The sequence below is a fragment of the Festucalex cinctus genome, chromosome 3 (genome assembly GCF_051991245.1).
Source record: "Festucalex cinctus isolate MCC-2025b chromosome 3, RoL_Fcin_1.0, whole genome shotgun sequence".
Lineage (NCBI taxonomy): Eukaryota > Metazoa > Chordata > Actinopteri > Syngnathiformes > Syngnathidae > Festucalex > Festucalex cinctus.
In genome coordinates, this window is record NC_135413.1 from 14874154 (window position 1) to 14896004 (window position 21851).

Genomic DNA, 21851 nt, shown 5'->3' on the forward strand with positions numbered 1-21851 from the left:
AGACAAGTTTTAAAAGTAGATAGAGAGGAAGATTGCCTAATATTTTGTGGAAGGTCGTTCCAAAGGGAGGGACCGGCAACTGCAAAGGTTCGATCCTCTCTAAGCCTCCGCTTTGTCCTGTTTGCAAAATTAACTCGAATAATATACTTTCGAGTCCTACTATAAGTCTAACATGTACAAATACATTGAAACATTGTGTAAAGCACCATGAAGCTGAAGCTTTTATTGATATCTCTGCTTCAAAGACAACCTTTAACTCATTTTGAGTTTGTCAAAAACAATTCTTCTTCTTCTTCTTCTTCTTCTTCTTCTTCTTCTTCTTCTTATTATTATTATTATTATTATTATTGTTATTATTATTATCTTTACAAAGACCACTTTGAAACATCTAAAGTGTATTTTGTGAGACTGCAGGTGAACCAACTAACTGCAGCCTGTGAGTGCACAAAGCACATTAACGAGGGGAAAATTACTGTTTGGAAGTGGTAATGAACAGACAGGGGACTACTAACATGAACTTCAAGCACCAGGGCATGACTCATTTGTTCTTGGAATTGCATTACAATCTGTACCGGTTTAATAAAAACACATTTTGCAGGTTACCACAAGCAGTATTCCACACTGAGTTGGACATTGTTCCTAAGCATTCAAATGTTGTCCTTACCCGCCGTTGCGTTCGTTCAGCTTCTCCATGTACTGAGCCAGCACGTCCACCACCTCGCTCTCTGCCAGCTGGAGGTTACCAGACACATTGCAGCGGAGGTCGTTCCAGTCGGAGCGCAGAAGCTCAAAGTCCATCGGGTTCACCGAGAAGGTCCTCTGCCAGTTGATGCTCTCCTCCGCCCAACCCGGCCGCGCCTCCACCTCCTCGTAGCTGTAGTCCGACATCTCGCCCTCCTCCGGTTCTGGCTCCGGGTCAGGATTGGAGTGATTAGTGTCCTGCTCCAGCTCCGCCAGGTTGGTGTCCGGATGCGACTCTGCGATCTCGGTGGTCCTGAGGTAAGAGGTGACGCGCAAATGACCTTGGAGGTTTTCAGTAGAGTTCAGCCAGTGAGGAGAATGCTGGGTGGGGTCTAGGTGATGGGGGCGTGGGGTTAGTTGGTGTGATTTGTTGGGAGGAGCGGTAGCGGCAGTCATCTTTAACGCAAGCTTTTCCCCTTTGCTGTGGCTTTCATATGGCTGTGTTCGAGATGCTGCCTTCTTGGTAGACTTTTGAACACTTTCATTTGGAATGTTGATGCTTTGATTGTGATGAGATGACTTACCCACTTTTGCGGGTGGATTGGGCCACAGCTGAGGGGAGCTAACTGGACTTCTTCCTCCGCTTTTAACATGTCCTTTATCCCCAAGTTTGAGCAGTCTTGTGGTCTTCCCAGTTTGGTACAGAAAGACTCCAGGGAATATCTCTCTTGGGTGGCGAGATGCCCTCTCCTCCCTCCTCTCTCGACGCCGCTCCCTCTCCTTCTCTCGCTCCCTGTTGGGCCGAGGCCTGGTAATGTAGATCTTATTCTCCTCCGTCTTCTCTTTCTTGCTTTCCGCGATCTTATCGTTACCATCATGGATGTTGTTGGTGTGGGCAGAGTTGCTCAAGATCTGTTTGGCACGACTAGCAAGACCAGGGATGGAGGACTTTTTTGGAAAAAGTAGAGCTCGAGTCAATTTAGGTGGAGCCTCAACCTCCTTCTCTCCTCCTCCTTTACTGGCCGGGCTGAAGCCCGCAGGACTGTTATGGCTCCATGACAGAGAGCGAACAGGAATCACGCTATCTGTGTCAGAGTGATGCATCCTGGGTTGGAGTTCTGACAACCCGTCTCCAGTATCATGACTGCTGTTAGACCTTGGTTGAGCTCTCCTCCAGTTTCTGCCTCTTTCCGTCTCCTCATCTCTGTAGGCAAAATGTCTCCTTTCTCGGCGGTTTGTAATACTATTAATTGCTCCATCTTCCTTCTCATCAGGATCCGCCTCTTCATCGTCTACTTCTTTACCTGCAAATGTAGGTCTAGGTTGAGAGTGCTGATGGGACGGCTTAGAGGAATGGCTTGTTTGACTGAGGTGAGGAGGCTTCTTGGGCGCCGGTGTGCCGACAATCTCTGCCTCGTCTTCCATATCTACCACTTCGTCTTCCTCCAAGAAATCTGGAGACAAATAAAGGAGACATACAATGAGAAATAATGATGTTGGTCTTACAGTAAGAGTTAGCTGTAAGTTACCATCGGGGTTGGGAAAGAAGAATGGCCTGTCGTCTTCTTCCTCATCCATCTTCATGTACTTGTAGAAGCCGAACCTTGAAGAGAGAAACGATATTTTCCTTTTAAACATCTTCAAAGTGCTCTTTTAAATCTTCTGTTCTAAAGTCAACTCCCACAAAATCTTTACAATATGTTGTATATGCTCCCACTAGTCTGAAAATGGCATTCTGATTAATATTGCATGTATGGAATATGAGTTAAGCAGCATAATCCACTTTTTTTTTTATCCATCTCAGGGGGCGGCTATTTTGCCACTTCCTGTCGACTTAAAATAAAATCATTATTAGTTATTAGATATTTTTATAAAATTAAATGTTAATTAAAACAATTGCTCAGGGTACAGGTAGCGACCAATCACAGCTCATCTGCTGCTGAGGCGAGATTGGCCTGACCTGAGCAACTGTGATGTGATTTTCAGTCGACATTAAGTGGCAAAATGGCCGCCTCCTGAGAAGGCTAAAAACGGGTGGATTTTGCTGCCTAACCAACACATATTCTATAAATATGTGTTTCTATGTTTATATGTTTAGATTAGCGGGGATAAAAAAAAAAAAAAACAGCTGCACAAGCACCTTTTGTTTACTGTGTCATTGACAGGTGACATTTTGTTATTACTTTTATATTTTACATAGCTGGATGTGTCAAGCTGAAGTGAAGATCAATATTCCCTTTCGATCAATATACCTCTCTAAGTAGATGGGAGATTCTCTGTAGAAACACTTATTCTCTCGCTCCATGTGTGTGAGACGGGTGAAATCATTTGGATAGACGAATGACAGATAAACCTGGAAAAGAGTGTCAGATATTCATGGAAGATAAGTTAACCATTATGCATTCTGATCAAATGAATTGTAACATTACAAATGAACTGTGACGTTTCTTTGATATTGATGCAGTAAATGACATTTTATGACAGGGGGCAGCAGTGCTCCACACTGGCTGCAACTTACCAAAGTTGAGTTGTAAGAGAAGCAGATGAATTATTGTTAAACTCTCTCCCTTTAAGTGTCTACTTTTTTAGCAGGTTAAAAGTCATCTACATACAGTAAGCCTGCAATAATTGGATGCACTTCTAATGACCTACAGAGATGATTTTAGCAATCGTTTCAGCCAATTAAAACAGCATTACGCCTGTGAGTAGCAAGTATAGTGGTCCAGAGGGAAGATGATTGAGAGGTCACTTACAAACTGCAGGCCCTGGTATCTGGCAATGGGGAAATCTTTGACGACATAGGTGGGAGAGTAAAGACAAGCAGGCAGGACATTTTCCAGACGGGAGGGGTCAATCATGGGAACTGAAAGAGGAAACAACATTCCATTAGATTATCGTATCTATTCTTCACTTAATTATTTTTGTTTTGATGACAGAGCTTTACTATGATATTATTATTATTATTATTATTATTATTATTATTATTATTATTATTATTATTATTATTATTATTATTTTACTCTATATATTTATTTCCAAATTTCCACATGAATACAAATAGAGCTCCAAAGTTTAATAAATCCGACAATGATGGCACAGCAGTTTTATTTTTATTTATTTGTTTATTCTTGTTTTTTTCTTTCTTTGCGCTGGGTACTTTGCTGAAGAAAAAAATATATATATTTCACGAGGGGTATGTCATTGAAAAGGTTGGGAACCACTGTATTACACCACCACCCAATTTAAGGTTTTTGCCACGACTACCCTAAACCTGCATTATTAGTGTTGCATGTTACATGTTTCTTTAATGATAAATATACATACTCAAGTATATTGACACGCTTATTTAATTAAACATAATTAATATTTTACGAAAAAGTAAATACAGTACTGAGCACTTAATTATTCCTTTTGTATTATGTATAATTATAGTTATGGTTGAATGTTATCCTTGATTTCTAGAGCACTAAAATTAAAAGAATATGCATTAAAGCACTCCATGGAAGGTCAATCAAACAAATAGTCTCAATGGTCTAAACTCATAAATTTCTTAAGCACCGTACATAAATGAATCTGATTATACTATGACATCTAAATGTGAACTCAAATACCCCAGACAGTCTGAAATGATGGATGCATTTACTGCTATAGAAGGTGTCCCTCGGGTCTGGCTTCAGCATATCTGCTCCGTGCTGCGGGGTGCCACCTTCTTCCACCTTTTGGGGCAAAGACTCCTCTGGGAGGTGAACATGGCTGGCAAAGGTCTGAGGGATGTGATCAACGCTGTTCATCTTAAGGCTGGACTCGTCTGGAAGAATCAGTGAGCAGAAACATGGCTGAGAAATGGTGTGGTAAGGACACATTAATTCACAGGTCTTTGACGGACAAATGAATGCAAATTGCTCATCCTGTGACTATCACAGATCACTGTTAAGCATTCAAAAGTGTAGCTCGGAGCGGAGACAGACATGGCCACTTCAAAAGTACACCTGCACAATCTAATGAGACACAATAGCATAAGATATATGTAAAATCCAGAGGAATGGAGCAATTTACAGGTATTACAAAGATATTATTGCTCACTTTTGATTCAAAAGTGCAGTCTACAAGGTAGTAAGTAAGGTAGGTAGTAAGGTAAGGTAAGGCAGCCTACACCCTGAATCTGAATTGGTGTCTACAGGTATAGTCAATCAAAATGTACATATAGAGACAGACAACCATTTCTTCTTGCCCTGACTATTAACTAAACTCAAGCTGCCTGTATGGCATGAAGGCAAATGAACCATTAGACGCTTAGAGACTTTCAACAGAACAAGCAAGGAATGAAGATCCTCTTATCGTAGTGGCCACTGACAGTCAACTCCCGGCTCAGTGTTGCATAATATGTACTTTGTACTGAAATACTCCAACCTGGAGATAATGATAGTCAGTCAACCTGCTGGCAGCTAACATTAGCAATTAGCAGTTCAAATTAATTAGAGCTGTTTTATCCTATCAAAAATTGTGCGGAAGTGCAAAATGTCATAGTCTGACTATAAAAGCTGTAACAGAGAAAAAAAGATGAGAAGCGAGAAACAAAGTAGAAGAAAGAAAAAGTTGGAAGAAAAACAAAATAGTGCAGAGGAGAATCATAATTACACCAATCGATTGCAGAGAGAGAGGAGGCGCATGTGTGATTAATGGTGCGTCAGGTGCGAGGCCTGATGGGAGAAATGCCATGTAATTAACAAGGTGGTCAGCAACATTTTCATCCTCTAGGGATTGAGATTGGTGGGGCACAGTCTCAGTGTGCACACATACTAAACAAAGGGCACCTATTTTTAAATGTCTTTTCAGGCCAGAGTCATACGACATCTGTTGTTCACATGCTTTCCATGACGACAACACCTTGCCAAAACTTCCTAACTATCTACTGGCTCTCATTGAGGAATATGTTCTACAGTATATGTGTAGAATTCATGGTATGGCCTTGGTTTGCCGTGTCCAGGTGTGTAGAGGTTCAAATCTCTTCAATAATTCACAGAACATTGCTCCAAGGAGGTCCAGAACTACCAGCATATCAAACAAGATGTTGAAGGTCAAATCACAAGTAATTTGTATACATGACCCCCAATCGTACCTATGTTTCTGCCCATTTCCATCTCGCAGCAAATTGATCACCAGTTCACAAGGACTTGACCTTAAGATATTTTGCTCAAGTGGGCAGATGACTGACTGAGTTTTAGTTTGAATGTGGACACATACCAATATGATAGTCAGTACAAGTGCAGGGCTTCACTTGGCTGAATTCTGTGCAGACTGCGTGGGTTCAGATTCAGACTCGATATGTGCCTGTGACTGTCTGGCAATCGGTCATGGTTGCAAAACGCCTCTCATCCAAAGTGTGTTGGGTTGCTCTGTCGTGACCCTGAACAGGATAAGCAGTCTACAAAATGGATGGACTGGACTGAACAATAACACTGTTACCTCTCATAAGATGATTCTGGGTTCAAATTGTTGTTCATTTTTATGTTCTGTTACAAAGTCCCTATGCCACTCCTATTATGAACTTCCTATTGTTCTTAGAGCCCCAGGTTACCTCAAAAACAAGAGTACCCAGGTTTGTCACAAATGAGACTTTGAGAAAGAAATCTCATAGAGAAAAACACTATCTACTATACACACAATTTGACAAGTGATATTTTCTCCAAAAAAGAAGGAAAATATTGTTAAAGTCATATCAAGACCTTGTGTATACATTTTAAACCAATTAAGGGACAACACAAACTTTAGTGACACTAAACAACAGCTTGACACTAATGGGACAGACTAATGCAGTTATACTGTATTTCCATAGCATCTCAATTTAGTGGAAAATTGATGGATGCATAACTAAAACATTCAAGCCTTTTGTTTTTTGTTTGTTTGTTTATTTGTTTGTTTTAACCTTTATATTTTGTCATTTACATCTAGTGCCCCCCACCACATTTTATCCCCTTGTATGTACTCTATGTAATGTACGTAGTCAACTGGAGTTAATAACTGTGCCACAGTCTGCTACCCTGTCAGACGGAAATAAAATTTTATGAATTTGAAAAAGCTCACATTTATAATTCAACAAAAGAAAATCGAACTTTTACCTGAATACAAAGAGATGAAGGCCGAGTCTATCACCTCGTACTTCAGACCAGGGAGGAATGGACGCCACTGTGTGCGCAAAGAAGAGAGGACAAAAGGAGAGGATGGAGTGAGAAGAGCAAACGTGCAAGCAAGTCGAGATACATAAATCTTATATCACAGTATAGATTCCACATTGACAGTCAGTGTTATTGATTTGAGCAACTTCATGAGATCGATGTGCTGCTGGGGTTTTGTACCAACACATTAGGCAGAGTAAGGAATGAAAACAAACTCAATGACTTAGGGCATTAGGGAAGTGAAAAATAGCATAACATATACAACAGATATGAAAACAGGCAATCAACAGTGACAATCAGTGACTTAAATCAACACAATGATGTGACAACAGAGAGAAACGCAGAATGGAGTGAAGCGAGCAGGAGAAAGGGAACGACAAGCTACAATTCTTTTAAATAGATTTAACAATTAACAAGTCACTTCTTGTTAGCTTGGCTGTAATTACAGGAGACAGGTCATTTTTGCTGTGCCTTCTTGAGGACACAAATAAAAGCACCCGCCTCCAAATCATGCTAATGCCTAGGCACGCACATCTGCGCTCGGACACGCTCGCGCACGCACACACACATTAAAATAAATCAAAGAGGAGCTGTTATGCGCTTGTCTTTATTTCCCTCTTCCAATTCAAATACATGCTAACCATACAACCAAGCAAAAAGCACAGATATTAGACTGACTAAAGAGGTTAGTGCGACCTCTTGATGTGATGTAGCAGGAATAAAAAAAATAATAATAATAATGACATTAAAACATCAAAAAAATATGAGAAACAATATCAAATGGAGAATATTAACTTTCTAACTATAGTATAAATTGCCAGTATAAAGCATCATGTCAAGTCTGACTAAGAACCACACAAAGTATGCAACAAAACATTTGTTTATAACTTCCATTCGGCTGTAAATCAGTTGAGTTGTTTTGAGGAATTTATAGTCAGTCTTTTGTGTATTTTATTTATTATTATTATTCATGCTTTCGGACTAGGGTGGCACGGTGGTTGACTGGTTAGCACATCCGCCTCCCAGTACTGGGGACTCGGGTTCGAGTCCAGGCTCCGGCCTTCCTGGGTGGAGTTTGCATGTTCTCCCCGTGCCTGCGTGGATCTTCTCCGGGTGCTCTGGTCTCCTCCCACATTCCAAAAGACATGCATGGCAGGTTAATTGGGCGCTCCGAATTGTCCCTAGGTGTGAGTGTGTGTGTGGATGGTTCGTCTCTGTGTGCCCTGCGATTGGCTGGCAACCAGTTCAGGGTGTACCCCAAACTGCCCATAGCCAGCTGGGATAGGCTCCAGCACCCCCCGTGACCCTTGTGAGGCGCAAGCAGTTCAGAAAATGGATGGATGGATGCTTTCGGACTATCCATCAGTCCATTCTCTGTACAGATTATCCTGTTCAGGGTTGCGAGGTGCCACAACCGATCCCAGATTTTCCCAAAAGTTGGCGTGTACGACAGGCCGAACTGGTCACTAGCCAGTCGCAGGGCACATACAGAAACAGAGAACCATTACGACACATTCAGATACCGTCACTCTGAGGGAACTGAACCCACGCTGCCTATGCCAAGTCAGGCGAATGCCCCACATTGCCATCAGAGACTACTTCCGGACTAATCACACTTATTTGTGTTAGGAATTAAACATTGATCAAAACAAATATGTAACTACAAGGGGTTTATGTCACATGACATTTTGCCAGCAGACAAGAGAATACACATAAAAGCAGTAGAGGAGGTGGAAATATGATGATTTTAAGTCCCTTGTACATTTTTTGAGACCAAAGACCAGTACATGTCCTTGTCAAAGTGTCTCCATGTAGTATATTGTGATGACATCAATATTTGATAACATGATGACACACTACAAATGGGTTCTTTGCACATAATCTCCTGCACTAGAAAAAGTGGTGAAAAATTGTGTTATTTTATACGCCATGTTTTCAGGAATTGCCCATACTATCCATCACAGACACACAATGTCTTTGTAAAATCTCCTCCAGAGCAGCGAGCAGCAATTTAGAGAAGGGATTAGGCTGTCTACCTCCTCTTACAGCCACGGGTATGAAGTCAATATTCTTTCTAACATTGTGGGTATACGTTTGCTATAGGTTGTCTATATGCTCATAAATACTATTGTCATGGCGGTGAATGACAGAATGTGAATATGGTATTGTAGTGATATCAGTCTGAGCATTTCCAGTTATTTAAGGAGAAAATATCTAACATTGTGTCATAAGAGGATTTGAGTTTTTTTTGTTTTTTTTTTTCAAAAACTTTCATAGTGTCAAATGAAGTCAGACTTAGTTGGGAAGTGTTTACACTACCTGCCTCTAGTTCACAAAGAAGCACGAAAAATGTGGTATTGTAGTGATATCAGTCTGAGCATTTCCAGTTATTTAAGGAGAAAATATCTAACATTGTGTCATAAGAGGATTTGAGGTTTTTTTTTTTTTTTTTTTTTCAAAAACTTTCATAGTGTCAAATGAAGTCAGACTTAGTTGGGAAGTGTTTACACTACCTGCCTCTAGTTCACATAGAAGCACGAAAAAAGCTAAATGTGTGACTTTAATGTTGATATAAGTTCATCCCCATCTTTTCCTAATAGGACAAAATGTCATTACATCTGGTGAACCTCGATAAGCCAAAAAGAGTTCATTTTCAGTTCTGGCATCTGGACACATAAGAAAAGAATCGCGACTGCCACCTGTGGCCGAAAAATAAAACTGTATTTTCCCTTCTTCACATACTCAACGCCAAAGCCTTGCAGGGGTACCCATTGTGAACAACTAAGGTGTTAATTAGAAGGTGGTCAAATAAAAAGACAATTTGGGCCAAATTGTTACAGAGAGCAGCTTTAATGGACTCATGCCATGGGGCGGCATGGCTCAGTGGAAGAGTGCTGGTCTCCACACTGTGAGGTTGTGGGTTCGATCCTCACCTCTGATCACAATGTCTAAGTGTCCTTGAGAAAGACACTGAACCCCGATTTGTTCCCAGTGGAACTGGCAGCGCCTTGCATGGCAGTAGCCGACCACTAGTGTGTGCCTGAATGTGAATGTGAGGCATTATAAAGCGCTTTGGACACCATATGGTGTTGTTAAAAGTGCTATATAAAAAGCAGTCCATTTACCATACACTGTGGTGTCCAGGAAAACAATTTCAGTCACAGACCAGTACCCGTACATGTAATCACGAGTGAATTAAACATCACTGGGAAATCTGTGGTTGCACTAAAATGTAAAATTTGAATATCAATATGCAGACTGGAACACAATAATATTCATGGTATCATTTTTGTTGTTGTTTATAATAGGCTCACACTCGACTGTTTTATTGAGACTTTGCATATGAGGTTGTGATAATTTGCTTAACTGGAATGTCAACTAATTATGGATCAGGTTTTTAAAAAATGTCCAACACATCTTTTACCCAAGATTGCCAATTCATTGCAATCTATATAAACACTAATAACAATTTTAACAGCAACAACATTAATCAAGAATTTTCTATTGAGTCGACTAATGTAGGATTACTAAACAACTGCGAATGACACTCCTCATCGCGTTTACCCTCATGCAGTTCAAGTGCGCTGTTGAGTGTTTCTGCCTCGTCGTCTGTCTGTTGGCAGCTGTCACTCAAAAGCAGACTGTGTCAGTATGCTTTGAAAGTGCACCAGGAAATCCATCAAGCTGCTTGCTCGCATTAATGCAAGGCTTTGGAGTTTTCCTATCGATCAAGTAGGTCTACAAATGCACAATACAAATCTTGAACAAGATTTGCAGAAACTAGAGAGCAGACCAACCAAAAGATCAAAGGCACACAAGTTGCTGCTGGCTTGCTTGTAACGCAACTCAGACTGGCATGTCTTTCTTCTGTCTGTCGCTTCCAACGCTAATGTGAATTTTATCAACTACAAAAGGCTCTTTGATTTATTCCTTAGATATATATTTTTTTAAATCTTGTGTGGTGTTTGTTCAGGTGATGGGCTATTTTTTTTCTATGCATTTTGAGTGTAATTTGCATTGAATTAAAAATGATTGACATCATTATTATTAGATGTTGTCAGGTTCTGTGTTCAGCAAGCTTTCCGATAACACGGCCGGGCCATTTGGAAATAGGATTAAAGACTGAGAAAGTTATGAATGTGTTGTGGAATTCACTTAAAACTGTTTTTCTTTTCTTTTATTTTTGTTAAATGTTACAACTTTAAACCTCTCCACATTGGCTGAGATGTGGCAAATGGATAAACTTTTTTGGTCAATTATGGGCATGGTATATACAAATGAGTGTGCCACGGGCACACGTTGCCTGAGTAACTTCTGCTTATCAACAGATCCATTGATTTTAATTTACATTTCTTTATCCTTTATTTATTAGCACATATTTAAATTTCCTGTGCACTTTCCTTTTTAATACACTGATTGCAACATTTTACCTGTCAGTTCTTACTCCCCTTTAATTGCTGTGTGACGCAGATTCATTTTGAAATGGGGCGATGGACATGATGAGAATTAAAGATGCATGTGTCTGACAGCTGCTGAACTTTAGTTGAACCTTGACAGAATTATCGTCATTAAAAAGCACGTTGTATCAAATTGACTTTTGAAAAGACACAACATATACTTTAATGGCTGCCTCCAGGTGGCACAGACCACTTACTGATTAATAGAGAGACGAGAAGATGTGAGGAAGATGTTGCGAGGACTTTCCATGTATGTTTGTGTGTGTATGTGTGTGCGAGAGAGAGAGAGAGAGAGAGAGAGAGAGAGAGAGAGAGAGAGAGAGAGAGAGAGAGAGAGAGAGAGAGAGAATGTTTTCCCTTTGTGTGAGCAGGTAAGTGTGCACACAGAATGGCATGTGTATGAATTGGTAGACGGTCAGAGACTTGTCCTGGTAGGAGCGATAAAAGAGGAACATTAAAGGCCTGAATTTAAATCCTACACCTTTGCTGCCACCGCTAATTAAGCCACGACTTTCTTCTTTTCCTTGTCTTTCTCTCAGTGGCACCATTTAATGACCATTGCTTTGCTTTATGCTGATAACACCCGACACTTTCCATTAGGTCAGCGTGTTTCTCAGACAACAAGAAAGTAATTCAATGAATTTAAGACCCATCTAAACAAACAAAACAAATAAACAACTTCACATCTGGAATGTGAACACTATAAATGCTGATACCGATGCCTTGCATCCTTCGGGATAACACCTAGTCTTCCTTGCAGACGTCCTGCCACCGCAGCTATTATCCCTTTTTTGCCAGAGGTAGGCAATTCATTTTCCAAAGGGGTCATGTGAGAAACTGGAAAGGTTGCTGAGGGCCACGCCACATGGCTAACCTTAGTTGTGTTCCACATTAGTTTAAAGTATTCATATAAAGCATTCAATTCTATTGGTTCACTAGGCTGTTTCTTGGTGAATGTTTTTTTTTTTTTTCTATAAATAAGAAATGAAATTGTTAAAGTTATGAGCAGTCATTAAAGTGGGAGTTCCCACTAAAAAGATGCTATTTGTCATTTATGTTAATAGTTTATATGACCTGATAGAAAAACATTGAAAATATCTTGAAAAAAAAAACATCCCTCTCTCGCCCCATCTTCTGCTTCTAATTCAATTTTTCTGTTTTTAATTATTGTTTTTTTAAAATTGGTTATGCTCTAAAAAGCATAGCCTAACAGGCTATAGGCCGGATTTTCTGAGAGCTTTGTATGCTAATCACAGGCAAAAGCAATATAATACGCCATTTGTTTTCACCGAGTAAGGGGTTTTGCATTGAGGAAATATCAGAAATGCTCAGAAGTTCAGAATTATCCATTGGACAGCTCTCGAGACAAAAAGGGGGTAACAACTAGAGGCGTGCATTACTAAATCAATGCATCAATAAAATACAATATAGGTGTGATGCCATTCTAGCACAGTTCATTTTAAAGTTTTGCTCGATTCAGTGGCATTATGATTTGACTCAACAGGATTTGATGCAATGAGTTTCTTGTTTTCATTTTACAATATGAATTAATTTGTCAGTAATGTAAATGTGGTATTTTCTTGTCATGCCCAGTTTCAAAAACAGCACTATAAGGATTATGTTATAATCTTTAGCAAAATGATCACTACTTTGTATTAAAATATTGTATTAAATTTTAGTATAATATTGTATTATATTGTATAAGTATAATAGTATATTAAAATATTAATAATATTTGAAAGTCTCAAATGCAAAGTGGCCAACGCCTCATGGCACTTAATAAAAGCTGGAAAGAGAACTGCTTCGTTCCCACACGAGTGCTGCTGGGATATAACGTGACATTTCCAGCCCAAGCTCAGCGTAATAAAGAGGATGTGTCACTGTGCAATTCTGCTCACTTGCTTACTCAAACTAAAAAAACAACAAGCTCCTCATTCATCTGGCCTGGTGCTCCCGACAACACGTACTTTCCATTCCGTTTGGGTTGCAGTGTATTCCAAACCGGTTTCCTCCTGTGTCTCTCCTGCCTATCTTGCATCACAATCCCGCTTTCATTCACACAGTGGAAAAGAAATGGGCAATTCATGAAAGAGCAAGGTTTCATTTCTTTCTGAAAGGTAAGACTGCACTTTTGTATTCTTTACTCTATATAACAAGCGCTGCAAAACAAATATATTCCCACAGGAACAGCTCACCTTTGACCGCACAATCACAGCCTGGCATACAACACAGAGGGAAAAAGCTGTGAATCCAGGCTATGCTCCACAACAAATGAGCATCTGCTTTTATGTGGATTTATGTGAGCTTTGTGCTTATGCTGTTGTGGGCCACTTGCAATAAATCTGCTATTTTTGTAGCGGTGTGAAGTATATTTCCTGGTTAAATCTCAAAAGGGGCCCATAATAACAGAGTGCAACGTACATCACACGCGCACGCACACACCCACACACACACACAAACGTGATATGCCACATGACCTTTAAAACTTTCATTAAAGTGTTTCTACAGTATAAACCACTTTGATGGCCTCAGAGATGGAAGGGAGGGATTCATATTAGTAGGTGATTTACACCAATAAATAAATCATACTTGGAGGAATGTGACAAAACCAGGGGACTTAAAAAGAGGTTGTTTAATTAAAAATTTAGCTATCAGTATATACATGTAGGCACGATTATATTCACAAGAGAAGATGATATCAATAAATAGGCTTTTTGTAGGTTAGGCTCCATTTTTGGTCAAAGGTGCAATGACTGCCAAGATCCATTTTTGAAGTTTTTACAACACAAACAGGTGATTGCATGAAATTATTTTAATTAGGTGTGGTAAAAGAAGGTCTACCCGTCAATCACAAAACATGGTTGACGCAAAATGTTTTGCCCTGGGCACTGCTGGCACAATGGGGTAGATGCCACAGACTTCCGACTTCCGTAAGTCACAGACTCACACGGTTTCTGGCCACTGCTGCGACACACGTTCCACGTCCCAACAATCACATACCCACCCCTGCGCCCCCCCCCCCACCACCGATGGGCGCGAGCACGCAGGGCGTCTCAGCTCTCTGAAATACTTCGGAGAAATGAGACAGACACACTGCACACTCGAGTCGCACCCATGGACCGGAACGCGCAACACGTCGCAAAACGAAACCGGAAACAGCACAAGTGTGTGAAACCAGGAAGTCGGAAGTCCCGCTTCCTCCGTGGCATATACCTCATTGTTCGTCATCCACACAGATATTTCCAGGCCACTAAAGTCCATTTGTACTCTTCTCTAAAACACTCATCACTTTTTCACAGCGCCCTCTCTGGTGTAAAGCTGACACTGCAGCCAGTGAGAGTTTCCATGTTTGGGGCACATCTCATCAGGTGTTGTCACTGTCTTGATAGATTTGGCCTCGTTTTTACACCAGATGCCCTTCCTGATACAGCCCGCTCATTTTCATCCAGGTTTGGTACTGGTACTGGTTGGGAATTGGAGTCTAGCATACCCAGGATGTTACGGTTAATGACTGGGATTTGAACCCTGTTGCGCTTTGTCAAAGGCAGCAAACCATCGCATCGGTCAGAATGTAGTTCCCTTAGCATGGGTAGTTGTTTTGTAAAAAATAGACCCAAACTGAGTCTAGAGCTGTTCCACACTATATCATTATATTAATTGTGATAACCACCCCTCACAAATTAACCAAATCAAGAGTCCTCATCTGTGTGCTTCATGACCACTGTAAGGTACGTTTATACTGCAGGTCAATCTTGATTTTTTTTGCCCATATGTGACATCACATGTATCCGATTTTTTTTTATTTATTTTTTTTCCCCAGGCAATGTGTAAATCCGATGGTTTTGAAATTCGACCCAGGCCTCTTTCATGGTATGGCTATGGATATAATAAGGTTGGACTGACTGGCAGCAAAAAATAACCCTGACATTTTGACGTAGACCGGCCGGCCCACTGGTTCAGTTTGCTGTCTATATCGTGGATTGATTAATAGGCTTCTCCCACTTCTAGCTTGGGATACACTAATCATGATCGTATTTGCCTCTGCAAAGTCGTGAAGAGTGAAAGTGTTCATTCTCTATTTGATAATTCCACTTGAAACAAATCGTAAAGTTGATGGACGTTTGTAGTGATTTGTGTCAAAGTTGCTTTGTTTTTGTAACGTGAATCACTACATATGAGATTGGATTTCCGAAAAATTCCAATTGGGCATCATACCCTGCAGTGTGACATTGCGAGAAAGTGTGTTGAAAATACATGCCACCCTGAGTCCTCATCGCCCACGCAACAGTCAACTTGTTGCAAACCATATCTGACTGTGTTTATGTGGCCTCCTCCTCCAGGCACCTCACAACACCTCGTCAACATCAACCCCCCAAGAAAAACAAAACAAAAAAACATAACATCCACAAGCACACTGTCCTGATGTCTTAACATCAATCAATACATTGAAACTACAAAATATACAGACAGGAGCAGCAAAGGTGACATGGCAGGGTTTGAATTACTTGTGGTATAGATCAAATATGGCCGGTCAGTTAAGAACATTAAATTGCATGGAATTAGAAGAAGAAATAATGGAACGTCCAAAATATATAAAGACGTAGGCAAGTCAAAGTGAGGGATCTGGTGGCAACTGGAGACAAAGTGAGAAAGAAAGAGAGTATAAAAATGTCAGCGTGCAAGAAGGAAGCAGATCCAGTAATATTGGTCACCATGACGATGATAACCTGAGGCTTGTAAAAAATAAAAAATAAATCCTTCCATAGCCACACAGCGGTGATCTCTTTTTATCATCATCATCATGTGCCCTCCCACTCCAAGTGGGAGCACACAGGAGGTGTTTGAAACTTCAGTTTGAAACAAAGTGCCACTCATGTCGAAGCTTTGCCTCCGGTGCTGAACACCACTGCGGCGAGAGAAATGATGCAGAGGAGAGTCAGAGAAAATAGACAAATGAACATTATAGGTGGACAAGAAGATTCCACCCACGCTCGCACGCACGCACACACATTTTGATGGACAAAAGCTAGGGGATGAAAAAGGGAGTCAAATGAAGATTGAGGGATGGGCGGGGATTCTTCTTTCTACACGCTTATCACTGAAAAGTGTCACTGAGAGTAGAATGCACATTTTCAAAGCAAATGCAAAACAAGGCAGCTGCAAAGTATTCCACAAACAGAGGTGAAGAAAAGTGGTGTGATGCCAAAAAATTAACACATTCATTGCCAGACCAGCAAAAAAATGCATCATTTGATGTCTTTTTCCGTCAATGGCAGTGAATGAGTTAAACATGGTAAAAATCAATGAGGCAATTATAAATTGTTGATATAATGTACAGCAGGGGTGTCCAAACTTTTTCCTCTGAGGGCCACATACAGAAAAATAGAAAGCTTGCAAGGGCCACTTTGATTTAAGTTATTTATTAACACATTCATTGCCAGACCAGAAAAAAAATGCATCATTTGACGTCTTTTTTCCATCAATGGCAGTGAATGAGTTAATGTCTTCTCATTTCCACTCACCCCAACCTCCACGTGATCCGAGCCCTTGTCATCCTGCTTGTGTAGAATCTCAAAGTAGTAACGTCTCGATGACATCAGGCTGAGGGGAGAGAGACAATCTTTCGTAAGAATTACTTGACACTGAAAATAAAACTTTGTCACGTGCGGGGTATGATGGACGGACCCAGAGGCGGAATAAACAGGCAGGGAGAAGTGGAATGACAGCAACTAGAATGACTTTATTGACTGTGGTGGGGAAGAACTGGACGAGACTGAAGTGGAGAAGACTGGGCTGGACGTGTACCCAGATCATGGCGAGGACTTGGCGTTGCGTGATGCAGAGACTTGGCGTGAGGCAGAGACTTGGCGTGAGGCAGAGACTTGGCGTGAGGCAGAAGACTTGGCGTGAGGCAGAAGACTTGGCGTGATGCAGAAGACTTGGCGTGATGCGGAAGACTTGGCGTGATGCGGAAGACTTGGCGTGATGCGGAAGACTTGGCGTGATGCGGAAGACTTGGCGTGACGCGGAAGACTTGGCGTGACGCGGAAGACTTGGCGTGACGCGGAAGACTTGGCGTGACGCGGAAGACTTGGCGTGACGCGGAAGACTTGGCGTGACGCGGAAGACTTGGCGTGACGCGGAAGACTTGGCGTGACGCGGAAGACTTGGCGTGACGCGGAAGACTTGGCGTGACGCGGAAGACTTGGCGTGACGCGGAAGACTTGGCGTGACGCGGAAGACTTGGCGTGACGCGGAAGACTTGGCGTGACGCGGAAGACTTGGAGTGACGCGGAAGACTTGGCGTGACGCGGAAGACTTGGCGTGACGTGAAAGACTTGGAAGTCTTGGAAGACTTTGAAGACTTGGTGTGACGTGGATGACGTATAAGACCTTGAAGACTTGGCGTGACGTGGAAGACTTTGAAGACTTGGCGTGATGTGGATGACGTAGAAGACTTTGAAGACTTGGCGTGACGTGGATGACTTGACGTGACTGACGTTGAAGGCTTGGCGTGGCTGACGTTGAAGGCTTGGCGTGGCTGACTTTGAAGACTTAGTAGACTTGGCGTGGAAGACTTAGTAGACTTGGGGTGGAAGACTTGGCAAACTTAGCATAGACGACTTGGCAAACTTAGCATAGAAGACTTGGCAAACTTAGCATAGAAGACTTGGCAAACTTAGCATAGAAGACTTGGCAAACTTGGTCAGAAAACTTGGCAAACTTGGTCAGAAGACACCACTGTGACAAAGCATGCAGACAACAGCAAAACAATGCTCCCACACCCGCGTGAGACAAAAACCACTCCCTTATACCAACACTAATGACAATAACAGGACACACCTGGGAGACACAGCAGGGAGGGGGAATCAATCAGCAATACACACCAGGAAGGGAAGACACAAGCAGGTGGACAAGGTTAACATAACGAGACTGGGGAAGAAGACCGGAACACCAACAACCAACACTCACCAAAATAAAACAAAAACCCAACCCAAAAACCGAAACATGACAGTACCCCTCCACCAAGGGACGGCTCCCAGACGTCCCAAACACAAAACAAGCCAAAAAAAGGGGAGGGCGGGGACGGGAACGGGAGCAAAACACAGCCCTCAACCAGGGTAGGAATAGGAGGACACAAGGGGGCGAAAAACGGCCTCACACAATGCCATGAACTCCGCATCCGGGGGTGGCCCAGGAGGAGGCAAAATCATCGGCCCAGAGGGCTGAAACTGGGGTGGCTCCGCCAAGGGCCGGTCCCCGTGGTGGGCCCGTCTTCTGCGCCGCCTGGCGCTAGGTCCCGGATCGGCCACCATGACCGCACTGCTTGGGGCGGACACCAGGCCCGGAGACTTTGATCGGGGCAGAGACGAGGACGCTGGGGATTTGACCTGGGGCAGAGACGAGGAAGCTGGGGATTTGACCTGGGGCAGAGACGGGGAAACTTGAGACTTTGGCTGGGGCTGTGACGAGGAAACTTGAGACTTGACTTGGGGCAGAGATGAGGAAGCGGGAGAAGGCGGCAACTCTGCCGTGACGAGGGGACCTGAGATGCCAATTGGCCGCGACGAGGGGACCTGAGACGCCAGGGGCTTAGGCTGCACAGGCGCTGCGGCCAGGGGCTGCGGAGGCAGCGGCACAGGCGTTGCGGCCAGGGGCTGCGGAGGCAGCGGCACAGGCGTTGCGGCCAGGGGCTGCGGAGGCAGCGGCACAGGCGTTGCGGCCAGGGGCTGCGGAGGCAGCGGCACAGGCGTTGCGGCCAGGGGCTGCGGAGGCAGCGGCGCAGGCGAAGCGGCCAGGGGCTGCGGCGGCAGCGGCGCAGGCGAAGCGGCCAGGGGCTGCGGCGGCAGCGGCGCAGGCGAAGCGGCCAGGGGCTGCGGCGGCAGCGGCGCAGGCGAAGCGGCCAGGGGCTGCGGCGGCAGCGGCGCAGGCGAAGCGGCCAGGGGCTGCGGCGGCAGCGGCGCAGGCGAAGCGGCGCAGGCGAAGCGGCCTGGGGCTGCGGCGGCAGCGGCACAGGCGAAGCGGCCTGGGGCTGCGGCGGCAGCGGCACAGGCGAAGCGGCCTGGGGCTGCGGCGGCAGCGGCACAGGCGAAGCGGCCTGGGGCTGCGGCGGCAGCGGCACAGGCGTTGCATCCGGGACCGGCAGCGACGAAGTGGCCAGGGGCTGAAGCGGCAGCAGCGGCACAGGCAAAGAGGCCAGGGGCTGAAGCGGCACAGGCGTGGCATTCTTGGGCTGCCGAGGTGCCAGGACGAGGGCCTGGAGCCGGCGGGGCGCCGGAACGGGGTCCTGAGGCCGGCGGGGAGCCGGAACGGGGTCCTGAGGCCGGCGCGGAGCCGGAACGGGGTCCTGAGGCCGGCGCGGAGCCGGAACGGGGTCCTGAGGCCGGCGCGGAGCCGGAACGGGGTCCTGAGGCCGGCGCGGAGCCGGAACGGGGTCCTGAATCCGGCGCGGAGCCGGAACGGGGTCCTGAATCCGGCGCGGAGCCGGAACGGGGTCCTGAATCCGGCGCGGAGCCGGAACGGGGTCCTGAATCCGGCGCGGAGCCGGAACGGGGTCCTGAATTCGGCGCGGAGCCGGAACGGGGACTTGGAACCTCCGCTGGGTCCGGGTTTGTGGGAGCATTCTGTCACGTGCGGGGTATGATGGACGGACCCAGAGGCGGAATAAACAGGCAGGGAGAAGTGGAATGACAGCAACTAGAATGACTTTATTGACTGTGGTGGGGAAGGACTGGACGAGACTGAAGTGGAGAAGACTGGGCTGGACGTGTACCCAGATCATGGCGAGGACTTGGCGTTGCGTGATGCAGAGACTTGGCGTGAGGCAGAGACTTGGCGTGAGGCAGAGACTTGGCGTGAGGCAGAGACTTGGCGTGAGGCAGAGACTTGGCGTGAGGCAGAAGACTTGGCGTGAGGCAGAAGACTTGGCGTGAGGCAGAAGACTTGGCGTGAGGCAGAAGACTTGGCGTGAGGCAGAAGACTTGGCGTGAGGCAGAAGACTTGGCGTGAGGCAGAAGACTTGGCGTGAGGCAGAAGACTTGGCGTGAGGCAGAAGACTTGGCGTGAGGCAGAAGACTTGGCGTGAGGCAGAAAACTTGGCGTGAGGCAGAAAACTTGGCAAACTTAGCATAGAAGACTTGGCAAACTTAGCATAGAAGACTTGGCAAACTTAGCATAGAAGACTTGGCAAACTTGGTCAGAAAACTTGGCAAACTTGGTCAGAAGACACCACTGTGACAAAGCATGCAGACAACAGCAAAACAATGCTCCCACACCCGCGTGAGACAAAAACCACTCCCTTATACCAACACTAATGACAATAACAGGACACACCTGGGAGACACAGCAGGGAGGGGGAATCAATCAGCAATACACACCAGGAAGGGAAGACACAAGCAGGTGGACAAGGTTAACATAACGAGACTGGGGAAGAAGACCGGAACACCAACAACCAACACTCACCAAAATAAAACAAAAACCCAACCCAAAAACCGAAACATGACAAACTTCACTTGTGAAAACATTGGCTTCAGAATAGCTAAAAGCTCAGCTGTGACGCAGTAAAATGTGTATTCTAAACTAATGTACAATGTATTTTCTAAATACACTGGTTTATACCAAAAGACATACGACATATAGATCGAAGCCTGTTTTTGAGAAAAAATCTTCTCAGCAAACAAACCCAAATCAACTTGCTCCTCTTAAAATAAAACCTACATTATGCTGATTCCTTTTTCAAAAATACAAAATTAATCACAATCATACACCTTTCTTAGCCAGAGTGAGCTATAGGGGGTGCTGTTTTAGGCAGCCCACTGCTTGGAAAGAAAAAGCCGTTTACATCATTCGTTAATCATTCGTGGCCTCGCTGTTTTGTGGATTTTACAGCGTGTTTTATTTTTATAGTGTGCTTTTCGGTTTGTTTCTTTTTATTTTTTTGTCTTTGCCCGGCTGTATCTCTCGAACCCTACGTCCGACCAAGGACATACGGGCATCCGCGCATTCGTCTCGACGAGACCTTTCCAACGGTGTCTGTCCCGTCGCTCCATGACATTGTATTCCGGAGACAGAAAATATATACTGTGCTGTATAATAAGTAAATTAAAAAAAACATACTGTTAATGGAAAAAAATGAATGTAAATGAAATGAAGAACATACATGATTAATGAAAAAGCAATTATAATAAAGTATAAATCATACCAATATGAAAAATAGATATATAGGATGATTAAATGTGTCAGCGCCTGAATGTACACTTCAGGTGATGTAAAAATCTTCAAAATGAACATGTGCACAGTAAAATTAATGGCAGAATCATCATCAGGATGCTAAATTAAACTAAATACAGCAAGATTTTGGAGTCCCCAACGGTTGGTTTAGGTGCGAGAGCCAATATAACCTTTTTTTTATGGCTTTAATACTGATGCAGCTATTCTAACCACTAAGTTCCACCATATGTAACCCTTCAGCAATATTTAATGTTCACAATTATAAGTTTGGAAAGTTATTGCATTACAAGATAGATTTTCAACAAGA

General features: G+C 43.8%; 1 protein-coding gene across 1 annotated transcript in view; it reads right to left on the bottom strand.

Annotated features, from left to right (window-relative positions):
- b4galnt4a (beta-1,4-N-acetyl-galactosaminyl transferase 4a) overlaps positions 1 to 21851 on the bottom strand; it is a 164737-nt gene that overhangs the window by 6894 nt on the left and 135992 nt on the right. Inside the window, exons 8-14 of the mRNA XM_077515998.1 lie at positions 16837 to 16915; positions 6801 to 6867; positions 4325 to 4489; positions 3435 to 3544; positions 2934 to 3034; positions 2211 to 2284; positions 665 to 2135 (exon numbers count right to left, since the gene is read on the bottom strand). Coding sequence (XP_077372124.1) covers positions 665 to 2135; positions 2211 to 2284; positions 2934 to 3034; positions 3435 to 3544; positions 4325 to 4489; positions 6801 to 6867; positions 16837 to 16915 — 2067 coding nt within the window. The remainder of the gene's footprint in view (positions 1 to 664; positions 2136 to 2210; positions 2285 to 2933; positions 3035 to 3434; positions 3545 to 4324; positions 4490 to 6800; positions 6868 to 16836; positions 16916 to 21851) is intronic.